General features: G+C 36.9%; 1 protein-coding gene across 2 annotated transcripts; it reads left to right on the top strand.

Annotated features, from left to right (window-relative positions):
- Positions 1-9467: 9467 nt before the first annotated feature.
- OTX2 (orthodenticle homeobox 2) lies at positions 9468-11816 on the top strand. Of its 2 annotated transcripts, none has more exons than XM_018562781.1 (3): positions 9468-9812; positions 10289-10458; positions 10731-11816. In XM_018562781.1, exons 1-3 carry the CDS (start codon positions 9710-9712, stop codon positions 11349-11351), a joined length of 894 nt encoding a protein of 297 aa, XP_018418283.1. In that variant the 5' UTR covers positions 9468-9709; the 3' UTR covers positions 11352-11816. The 2 variants fall into 2 exon arrangements, with proteins under 2 accessions (XP_018418283.1, XP_018418292.1); XM_018562790.1 differs by having other exon boundaries at positions 9471-9806; positions 10307-10458.
- Positions 11817-12240: the final 424 nt, after the last annotated feature.

The raw sequence follows: 12240 nt of genomic DNA, 5'->3' as shown, positions 1-12240 counted from the left end.
TACTCCTCCCCATCAACACCACCAGAAATACTCCATGCAAAATGACCCAAAATGGCCCACCTACATATATGGACGCGTCGGAGAGCAGAGAAGAGCACCAGCTGCTGGGGGAGTAAGGAATAAGGTTTATATTTCACCTTATTCATGACCCCCTAGACAAAATGAGCAATTAACCTTTGCAGTAAAGAGGGGGCTCCGCTGCAAGTGATTTCTATCAGCTTGCTGGAGTTCAGCTTTAAGAATAGAAACATTTTGTTTAAATAAGGTCATAAGTAACATGTTTCGTCAGAATCTGTCACTCTTCAGGAGAACTTTATAGTCTAATACACAATTTTGTAAGAGTGTGGCTAATTGCAATAATTATCTGCGATATCCAGACCCAGAGCAAAACTGAGAGCCACCAAAGCTGCACAGTACTAAATTAAACCAGAAGGCATTAAAACATCTGCGTGTCCATTGCTTATTAATAAATAATGGCGATTTTTATTTTAGCCTGCTCTACAACATCACCAGCTGACAGGCTTGTTTTAGATGTAGATGAGTTCTTGTTCTAATATAAAACAAAAATGCTCCAACCAGACCTTTAAAGTAGATCTAAACTCATTCACGTAAAGCTCATATAAGCTTTATTATGTTAACGTAATTTCAAAAATTGTTTTCAATCCCTTCAAATCTGCAGATTTGTAATAAAATAATACCTGGTGATACTGCCATAAAGGTTCTTATACAGACACTTACTGTTATAATGTGACAACTCCCAGTTCCTAGTGACAATAAGGTGTTAAATCTTAAAAATACATTAAAGTACCTCAACTGTTTATAAAAATGTGTCTTATTTGTGTATCTCTCAGCTGTAGATCCTCAAATCATCTCTGAATTGGTGCTGACACAGTCCTTCCTTCTGGAGGGTGACTACTTCTGTTCCCCATGGTCCCTGTGTGTGTTGTAAAGTAGTCACCGCTCCAAGCACACTCTTATGATGGACTACAATCTTAATACAAATTAGTAAACTAATCATGAGATTGTAGTCCATTTCAGGAGCGAGCATGGAGCGGTGACTACTTTACAACTCCTGAGTTTAGTGTCACAGGAACCATGGGGAACAAAAGTAGCCACCCTCCAAAAGGAAGGACAGTGTCAGCAACAATTCAGAGATGATTTCAGCATCTACAGCCGAGTGATACACAAATAATCCATAATAGAAGTCACCAGTACTCAATAATGTGTGCAAGAAGTAAAGCACTTTTTATTAAATCGTCACATGCGTCATACAGTCAACGTTTCAGGGCCACGCCGGGTCCCTTCTTCTGGGCGACATAGTGACTACACATTATCGAGTGCTGGTGACTTCTATTATGGACTATATCTGACACGGCGCCATACGTTTTGTCACTTCAAGCACCAACCTTTCATCCAAGGTCTATACGCTGTATGGAGTGCAGGTGATTTCGTATTGTTGATACACAAATAAGAGAAATTTTTGTTAATAGTTAGTGTACTTGAATAGATTTTTAAGATTTAACTCCTGAGTTGAGCATCACTTTAAAGGTGACCATGCTGAAACACCGTGCAGGTATGGTCCTATGTACCTATCAGGAAGCCATATCAGAGCAATGATATGCAGGTGACACTGCAACGAGTACATTTAGACAGGAAGTGGCTGAAAGAGGCTGCAGAATATCAGCAGCACTGAGGGCCAACATAGCGTAAAGCATTAAAAAATGTTTAAAGAAAGAAGGGAAATCTTGGCCATTATTTTTTCAGCAAAATAAATGTGATCCAATTAGAGTTTCATACCTTTCCGAGATAGAAGAAAGGGGCACATTATAGCACAAAGAACGTAGGCATTGAGCATGCCCCTGTCACGCCTCCAGTAACGCAAACCATGAGGATTAACACAAAAAACTGATTGCTTTAACCCAAAATTGCTTTTTTCCATCACTACTTTCCCTTTATTTTGGCTTGTCAAAATAATAAATTGAATAATTTTAACGGTCAAAGGTTTAATGCAATACAACACTTTTGATAGTTAAATAACTCATGTTTTATAGAGATTTTTGTGCCAGACCAAAAAGAGGGATAACTGAGGAAGAAAGAGGGACAGAGGGTTTGGTTCAAAAAGTGGGACCTGAGGCACATCCTAGTAATGCATTAAATTAAACTTCATGATAGGCCCCTAAAATGCTATTCCTGTGACTTATCCTGTCCCCCTGTATCTTAACCATTCAGACTGGAAGACAATCAGCAGTAGGCAAGCCATCCCATTTCCCATGACAGCCTAAGGAAACGCAAAGCTCAAGCTGAACTTTCCCTCAGCCCACCCCTGGGCTCAGTGACCCCAAAATAAGAACCTGCATGAGAGTACCAAAGCATTACTTGGGCTCTCTGGTAAACTGAACCTTGGTGTCAGATGTTATAACTGCATTAGTAAATAATTACAGTATCAGGGTGCTTGGATCTAACAGTGTGCTTAACAATAAAAATAAAGCAATTTTGAGTAAATAAGGCTGTCATCCCGGAGCATTGTCAGTGGTCACTCTGAGAATTTGTGCTCACATGACGTGCCTTCTCCCTAGGGTGCCAGGCTGGACTGTGAGAAGCAATTTTCAGTGTCCAGAATAGAAAATCGTTGAATGGTGAGGTGGCTCTGACTCTCTGTACTGAGTTCTGGCTGATTCCAGCTACAGAGATTTCTACCTGCTGGTTTGTTTAAAATGTTGATTAAGAATGTTGGGAATTCATAACCAAGAATAAGTTTGTGCTGCCTCGCAGTAAGCAGCCAACATTTAACGTTCTGAGAGGACAAGGTGATATTTTAAATGTTGTAGTAGTATATACAAATGTACACAACTTTGTTATGTCTGTGCACGTATATACATATTTTTATATATTAATATTTACTTCAGTCTGATAACGGAAGATTAAGACACTTTAATAGGGCTTGAATGTCTAGATACAGATTAAAAAGCATTCTTAGCATTATTGGAGTCCTACTGTGGCATATATATATATATATATATATATATATACACACACATACACACATACACACACACACTCATTTCCATTTTATCTACATAGGCATGCAATACATATGTATTGACAGCATATAAATGTGTAACATTTATTGCATACTTTTTGTGATTTCCTTATGTCAATCTGCGTAGCCTAAAGTAATTTCTTCTAAGTCATCAGAACGCAAGTGTTCTGCGTACCATTGCTAGCGCTGTCCTTGTCAAGTATAGTCGGGCACTTTCTATTGACATTGATGTGTTTTATTAGAGTTAATAGCACAAAGCAGCTTCTCATATTAATTATCTTTGTGTTTAAATAAACTATGTAATCTTCTCTTCAACTACACCATTAAGATGATTGCCCCTTTTCAATTAAGAACTGAACTGAGACCCCAGACAGTTTATTTTTTCCTAATAAAGATGCAAAATGTACTTGTACAAATTAACTATATATATATATATATATAGATATAGCGTGTGTGTGTGTGTGTGTGTGTGTGTGTGTGTGTATGTATAGATAGATAAATTAAGCTGTGTATAAGTGGTGTATGCTGTGCAGTTTCAGCCTGAATTAATTTATAATGTATATCAAACAGTCCTGGACTTTCTGGCTGTCGCTTTAGCAGACACAATGGTATAATAGTATTGCATCTACATGTCAATGTGGTGTTTAGTAGGCAGGATTAGAAGGAATTCTCACTGTTGTCCAACACACATTATTTAAAAGCAGAAATCCAGCGTCCTTAGCAGAGACTGGTCTCTCTGAAATAAGACTGGGACTGGAACTACTGTGCGTCGCCTACTTGTCTTATAACAAACTTACTTTGGGAGCTTGTGGCTCACTATGGAACGCGGCTCAGTCCCACCTTTACATATTTACTACAATGACACTCAACTTGTTTCAGCTGCTTCTAAAAAATGTTCTTTCAAACAGTATAATCGTAACAAGATATTATCTAAATCATTTTCTGGTCTGTTTCTTTATGCTAAATTACACAGAGCAAAGTCTTAAAGGGGACGAGGTAATGTGGTACATTCCGAAATGTATGGATTTTTATAGGAAAATTATTGTAACACACTTTTGGACTGTGCATACAATTGTTTACATTTTAATTGTGTACTGTTAATGTGTAACTGCAACACTCCTTTAACACACTTATCTTAGTACTACTAGTACACAAGCATAGGAAGCACCATAAATAAGTAAACATTATCTATATAGATATATAGCCATATATCTATATAGATATATAGCTATATATCTATAAAGATAATGTTTACTTATTTATGGTGCTTCCTATGTATATATATCTTTAGTACATTCAGTAACAAAATATTTTTTGCACAAGATTTTCAATCATCTTTAAAATAACCTACTATTTTTCCTTTTCTCTTTATAATATTTTTTATACTAGAAGAAAGTCTTTATAATATTTTCTATACAAGAAGAAAGTTATTCCACTAATTTTTTTAAAGCAAGTATAAAACTAATTTCAATTTTGCTATAAAACTACATTAATAAATTGTTTCATTCAATTTCCTGGCATGCATCTGGTGTTGTACTTATGCTAAAAGCAAAAGCCCCACCCACCACCTCCACTAAAATATATATAATACACTGGATATATAATATTGATGTAGATAATACACACCACACAGTAGCAAAGCAGAATCTATTAATATCAACGTTCCATCGCAGAGGCGAGTTAAGTTGATGTAAGGTAAAGTTTAACTTTAGTTATGTACGTAACTTACAGCATTGTTGAAGCTAGACATTCACAAATCATGTTTCCACCAGTTTCATCCCCTTCAGGTCATAAAGAATAGTCTACAGCATCCATGAAATAGAATTGTAGACATCAGGCGTTGTGGAGAGCCCTTTGAGGACATTTTTCGTGTCTCTTTCTCTGAGCTGGATACGTTGGGAGAAAAGCAAGACCCAAAAAACAAAAATAGCAGAACCAAATTCCTTCAGAGGACCAGTGTTTCCCCTCTATCAAGTCTTTGCTCACAATCCTCTCAGTACAGAGCTCAGCTAAGGAAGAATTCTCTTTGACAAACCACCGTTTCCAGCTTCTGGGTTTTAAACCCTAAATCTATATTCAAATCTGGCTGAAGGTGTGTACAGGGATTTATAAAAGCCTCTTAAAGGGGTAAATTTACTAAACCGTGACAAAATCATAGCAGTCTTACTTTAGACCTCTGAAGTGGATGAGAATTTTAAAGAGACACTTGTTTATTTAGGTAACTGTCCACTCCTGCATGATTTTATTGACCGCAAGATTATAACAAAGTTATTAAGCTGGGGGGACAGAGGCGAGTCAGAGGCGAGTCAGTGACTTACACCCTCCTCTCGCATCATCAAATACACTAGCTGATCCCAAAACCACAGATCTCCTATTGTTTATACAATGGTGGTTATATCTCCCCTAAATATCCCTTTTTCTAAGGGGGGCAAATATTTGCCTGTAGTACAAAGCACCTGTAAAATCCCGTGTTTCTAAAAAAATATTTGCTTCTCATATTTGCTACCATGTATTAACCCCCCCCAAAAAAAAAACCAACACATTTGTACTTTTTTTTTATCTAAATTAATTAATGCATGTCATTCTAAAAGAAACATAGTTCACATTTTAAAAAAACAGATTGGTAAATCAGTGCGTCTCTAATGCGTTAATCGGAACCACCATCAACAGTGCAGGTTTTCCTGATTTGTTATTAAAATCGCCGGCAACATAATAGAAATACTTTTTATTTGAAGCTGTTACTAATTATCAAATCTTTGCTCCTACCTGAAAGTCTGGAATACATGCACTGCTGACGAGTAAACCAAAACCCAAGTAGAAATGCACTGTAAACTGTGCTGGCAAGATTAACCCCTTTAGTTATCATGCAATAATTATTGTGTATGCTGCAGTTGCTTTTCTTTTTTGAAAAACTATATAAATCAATAATATAATGTTAGAAATATTTTGGTTTAAGCAAAATAAAACAAAGTAAAATGCTGTATGTAGTATGTATTCATTGCGTACATGACAAAGATTGTCTCTATTGTATCAATGCTACATAATCCTGTAATCATTTTAGAAATAAAAAAATGAACATATATATATATATTAATATATATATGTATATGCGTGTGTGTGTGTGTAAAACACATATAGCATTATTTACAGACATACACGCACACAGATGTATGTATGCAAATTTAAACCACAATCAGTAGTTGTATAAATGCTTGCTTTGTATATATAGTGTCATTGGAGCTGTTATTTGTTGCCTGATTGTCCTTCGGGAGCAACAGTGGCCTGCTTCCCTCCCCCTGTTGTGCATTGTGTTTTTTTTATTTCCCTTCCTTCCATAATTTTTTTCTCCCTCTGGCTTAGAAGTGTCAATCACGTCCCTTCTGCCATTGGCTGGAGAGTTTGCGTCAAAAAGTTGCCAGTGAGGCGCCTCGTCTGCAAATGTTCATGAGAGAGGGACAGACCTGGAGCTCTAAGCAAGACTCGAGCATTTTGCAAGTCTAGCACAAGATCCTCCTCCTGCTACCCCTTTGTATGTGTCTGAAGAGGGATATCACATCTTTAAGCTTCTAGGTTGCTCCTAGTCATCCCAGGAAGGCTGAGGACTCAGTTTTTCCCTATAACCTACTTATTTCAATTTTATTTCAGGATAAAGACCAGTAACCATAGCCAAACACTTCGTGGCAATCCCAGGTAAGTCTTTGACACCTTTTATTTATTACTAATATGATACTGATGCTGATTATATGTGCTGATGACTGTGTACTGATTATCAGCGAGGCTTATCCCAAACGAAAGGTAACTGCTGCTCCCCTACAAGCTGCAAGTTGTTAAGCTATTAGCTTAATTAGCAAAGGAATAGCTCAGATAGAGCCAGTAGGAGCTCAGCACAAAATTTGTGTATGTATACAATAAATAGCTGGCTGCTTTTGTCATTTTAGACAATGCATTTCGATGGCTCGATGCAACATCTCTAAAAGTACCTAAAACAATGCAGAATAGGCATTTAAGCTAATGGAACTCCATTTATTTTTAAATAAACTAAAATCAGTGTCTTCATTCAGGAAAAACACAAACAGTACTAACCAGATAATTGAGGAGGCGGGGAGTTCCATCCCCTGTCGTCTCTCCCTCTCTCTTTATTCACTGTGAATTGAAGGGCAATTTTTTTTTTCACAGGAGCACAAGGTGGTTTAAAAAATAAGGCTGGGATGTTGAAAATTCATAATGTTCCCATGTTGACAAACTGAGAATTTCAATGCAAAAATAATTGCCCTTAAAACACTGCACTCTCAATTATTTAAAAAAAAAATTCTGCCCAGAATCTGATCAATAGGTTGAGCCAGAAACATCAAAGATTTGGCCAGGGGCAGCAAACTCACGACAAAGTCATTAGTACAATAAACTGTTTTATTTGTTATTTTGCAGTGCACACAGTTTTTTTTTAAACTCCTGTAAAATATTTTGGATGAATTATTATAACAAAGATTGATACATTTGAGTGTGTATCACCAACAGATGTTACCTTCAACAGCAGATGTTGTGAGTTAATTAAACAACAGATAATTAAACACAAAGTGCTACAATGTTACGTTAGCATAACGTTTATTTTGAAACCAGAATAATCACAAAACAAATGACATCCTGTTTTATATATATATAAATCTAAATATGTAAATAATAAAACTTGCTGATTTATAATAACATTATCATAAATATTTAAAGAGAAAAGGTAACATTTAAAAAAAGTCACTGAAATAGTTTTTGTAAGTTTCAGTTGCTAAAATTCAGGATAGTTCTGTTCTGAAAATAAAGTTTAACATACTTAGTTAAAAATGATCTATGTCACTGATTAATGCATAACTGTCGATTATAACCATCTGTGTAGTTAAAAGTTAGTACACATTGCCTATTAGCATAACAATAAAAAATATAAACACTGCTACAATGTAATGCAAAAACAACAAAAACCAATGACACCAATTATAGACTGTAGCATAGTTTTTGTCAGTAATTAAGGACACAATCGATAAAACGGTAGCAAAATAATTGTCTCTCCCCCTTCAAAATTGTTTGATGGTGGTGAAGTCCCCTGCACTTACACTATAGAAAGTTTTTAATTCTTTTTTCGTAATCATACAAAAAGGCACATTAGTGTATATGTGTTTTGTTTTATGGCTATCAAGCAGAAAATTAATCAGCACCAATGCTTTGCAGGGCTGAGCATAGCGTTGTGTAATTAGAGGACTTGTGCCACTCAGATTATCTTGTTAATTTATCATGAAAACATTTATTATAATTAATTATTGGGCAAAGCAATTATTACTTGAGCGGGTGTAGAGCAACTGGTTAAGAGGAAATAACGACAGACTATAGTTCTTGTGCAGCCGTTTGCTGAACTTTATATATATATAAAACAGTGTGAATGGAAACAATCCAGACAAATATTATTACGTCTTGTAATAGTAATTTCTCAATTATGCTATTTTAAAGGAGGATTTTCAGGCACTATTATCTGTAAATTTACGCAAGACTTGTCCAAAAAAATTGTTTGGAGAAATACCTCAAATCAACTGTTTTGAAACTTTGGTATTTTGATGATTAACTATCCCAAAATGCACAATCTCTTACATTAGATATGATGTGGCCCTAACTTATTCTTGTTCACCTGAAATTGAAAACTTCCTACTTCTTTGGCACAGGAAAATGTTTATTTTAAAAAAGTGTTAACAGTAGAGAAATCCAGGTTGTGTATTTTTGGCTATAATGATATTAGCTTGCCTCTCCCTGTGTACCCATGCAAGTTAGGAATGTCTGTGTCCATGATTGTTTTTTAATTGGAACTTAAAGAGCTGTTTGTTTAACTTTGTCTTTTTTACACGTATAATCAACATTTTTTTAGGACACCAATAAATCAGTCACTTACCTCAAAATCTAATTAGGACATCTACTAATTAGGTGAAAATGGATGATGGGGCTACCAGAGAAGATTGATCTTGTTCAAGTTAGATTTTGTGTATTGCAAAGTTGCTACTGCACGAAAAAACAGGCTTACCCCAAACGGTGCTTGTAACAAAATGCACTGGGATAATTAAAATGAATGCATTTTCTAATAGCCGAGCAGACTGAGCAGAGATTGGTTTCCTGAATTGTGTCTTTGTTTCTGGTGAAAAAAAGCTTTTGTTTTCACCCATTATTTATTTAGCCAAGGAGTCCTTTGTCTCTGCAAATGGCCCCAATCAAGTTTTGTTTGAGACAATTAGGGAGTGTTAGCCAATGAATCTTATGCAAATGGGCAGACTTGGGTGCGCGTTGCAAGCAATTCAACACCTGGTTTTGTCTCGCAGGAAGGCGTGTTTGTATGGCCATGGGGTGTTACTCTTTTTTTTTGGGACACATTTATCTAGTCAGCATCCCCTTGGTCCACAGGGCAGCTGGGGGTCTCAGAGTCCTTTAAGAGCATAAGCAATTGACTAGTGAACTTCACATGCTAACAAGCCACCATAGGTAAAGGACCTGCCCCCGGTACTCTCTGTTAATCAGTACATTTCCATTGACTTGTAGAAAAATTGATTTGAAGCAAAGATTGTGCCAAGAAGTCCTAGACTGCCTCAAACATTCACCACGATTCTGGATTGCTTTGCCGTGTGCTCTCCACGCCAAAACATTAGCATGATGTCTTATCTCAAGCAACCACCTTACGCAGTCAATGGACTGAGCCTAACCACCTCTGGGATGGATCTGTTACATCCGTCCGTGGGATATCCTGGTAAGTAATACTTTAACTATACCTGGTTTTTAAAGCTGTGTAGGAAGCTTTTTAAGGTTATTAGAACAGATTTCCACCACACTGTTATAGATTTTCTGTGCTGAGTTTGAGGATCAATTTAATGACACATTTTACTCTACTAACTACAGCACCAAAAGTACCAGCATTTAAACCATTCCCTTACTGTACTGAGTTTAATTGTTATGTGTTTGTTTTCTAAGTACATCTACTTCCTATACATGTGTTCATTATATATAATCACCTCTCATTTTATGTATGTATTGTCTAGTAATTATACATTTAGTTACTAAAGAAGATAGTGGTATTACTATGAAATTTATTTGTTATGCATATCACTGTTGATATATGTTATGTAATAGCTAATGCAACTTATTTTCAAATATTTGCATGCAATCTTATAGTTATTTTATTTATTCATGTTTGATACACTTTATGCCACTCAGTAAAAACAACATAATGACACCTTGCTGTGGTTTCAGCTACCCCCAGAAAGCAAAGGAGGGAGAGGACCACGTTCACCCGGGCACAGCTTGATATCCTTGAAGCACTTTTTGCCAAAACTCGTTATCCTGACATCTTTATGAGAGAGGAGGTGGCTTTAAAGATTAATCTACCAGAGTCCCGAGTACAGGTGAGACACAATTCCCCATTTCCTAGAGATGTTCTAATGATTGAGTGGTTCACAGACACTTCTTCATTTATTTCCACTTATTTTTAAAGGATGATCAGTGTGATCTATTGTAAAGTGAAGACATCCTTCAGTTTTTAAAGCAGAGATTTGCAGTCACCTGAGGCACAATGCTTTCATTCTCTTATAGACAGTTTTATCACAGCTGTGCAAAGTTTAATTGTCCCCTGCCTTAGGAGTGACCTCTAATGAAATGATTTTATTTTTAAATCAAGGTTTGGTTCAAAAATCGTCGAGCAAAATGCCGCCAACAGCAGCAACAGCAGCAAAATGGAGGTCAGAACAAAGTCAGGCCTGCTAAGAAGAAGACCTCTCCAGCCAGGGAGGTCAGCTCAGAGAGCGGTACCAGTGGTCAGTTCACCCCTCCGTGCAGTACCTCTGTGCCAGTGATCTCCAGCAGTACAGCTCCTGTGTCTATCTGGAGCCCTGCCTCCATCTCTCCTCTTTCTGATCCTCTTTCAACATCCTCCTCTTGTATGCAGAGATCCTATCCCATGACCTATACGCAGGCTTCAGGCTACGGCCAAGGATATGCAGGATCAACATCTTACTTCGGTGGAATGGACTGTGGATCTTATTTGACCCCTATGCACCATCAGCTCCCTGCACCTGGTGCTACACTAAGTCCAATGGGCACCAATGCAGTAACCAGCCACCTCAACCAATCTCCAGCCTCCTTGTCCACTCAAGCCTATGGGGCCTCAAGCTTGGGCTTCAACTCCACTGCTGATTGCTTGGATTACAAAGACCAAACAGCCTCTTGGAAGCTAAACTTCAATGCTGACTGCTTGGATTATAAGGACCAGACCTCATCTTGGAAGTTCCAGGTTTTGTGAAGCCCATTTTAGCAAGTGTGGAACTTTTTCTTGGTGACAATTACATTTGGACATTCCAGATCCTCGCCAGGTCTTTGGCTAAAGAAGACAAAAGACATTGTTTTTCTTGTCCACGATTCCCCTTGCTGGCAAGTACTGGAGTGGATCTCAACAAACTTCTTATGAAAAAAAAAATAAAGACACCTATTTATGTCTTGATACAGTTGTGATCAACATAGTTGTTAGCAAAGTGTTGGATAAAAGTTTGAAATGAAGTCCATTCTAGCTCAGGCAGTTACTTAAGTCCAGGCTCAGGGGGCTTGTCTACACCCAGAGCGGTGCCCAGTGTTAGCCAACTTTTGGGTCTACCAATGGAATGGCCACATGACTACTAGATGGCACTGAACATTTCAGGGCTGAGTGAATTTGTGCGTTACTGATTGTCATAGATGCACTACTTTATTTAAAGAAACAAAATAATAATAATAATGTTTATAAGGAGTCATTATGTAGTTTTTAAAAAGACAATCAGTGTGTGTCTTCTATCAATGGTAAATCTGTGGGTTTTTTTTGTTTTTTTTTTTAATCTGTGCTAGACGTTAAAGCTGTGATCTCCTGTATTATATGCAACCATGAGCTCCAAAACACAAGGGGTTCTGCTGTGATTCAATAGATTATAAGTAACATTCCCAATTCAGTGAAACCCTATTTATCATTTCAAAAAGAGTGTCTTTGTCATGGATGAACTGAAAAGAAAGTTTGTTTATTCTTAAATATTTCCCTCAAGGTATAATCGGATATCAAATTGGAAAAAAAATATGGATTCCGGCTAATAAAAAAAAATATCAGCTTCTTTATAACATAACAGACTTTGGTTAATATTTGACCCTATTAGATTGTGGAAAATCAT

Source organism: Nanorana parkeri, unplaced genomic scaffold (assembly GCF_000935625.1).
Source record: "Nanorana parkeri isolate BGI_ZX_2015 unplaced genomic scaffold, ASM93562v1 scaffold20, whole genome shotgun sequence".
Lineage (NCBI taxonomy): Eukaryota > Metazoa > Chordata > Amphibia > Anura > Dicroglossidae > Nanorana > Nanorana parkeri.
The sequence above is the reverse complement of the archived record's forward strand: the minus strand, read 5'-3'. Positions and strand labels throughout refer to the sequence as shown.

Coding starts and splice junctions, on each gene's coding strand:
- OTX2 (XM_018562781.1), top strand. CDS start 9,710: ATGATGTCTTATCTCAAGCAACCACCTTACGCAGTCAATGGACTGAGC. Junction 9,813..10,288: donor CGTGGGATATCCTGGTAAGT/AATACTTTAACT, acceptor CAACATAATGAC/ACCTTGCTGTGGTTTCAGCT. Junction 10,459..10,730: donor TACCAGAGTCCCGAGTACAG/GTGAGACACAAT, acceptor TTTTAAATCAAG/GTTTGGTTCAAAAATCGTCG.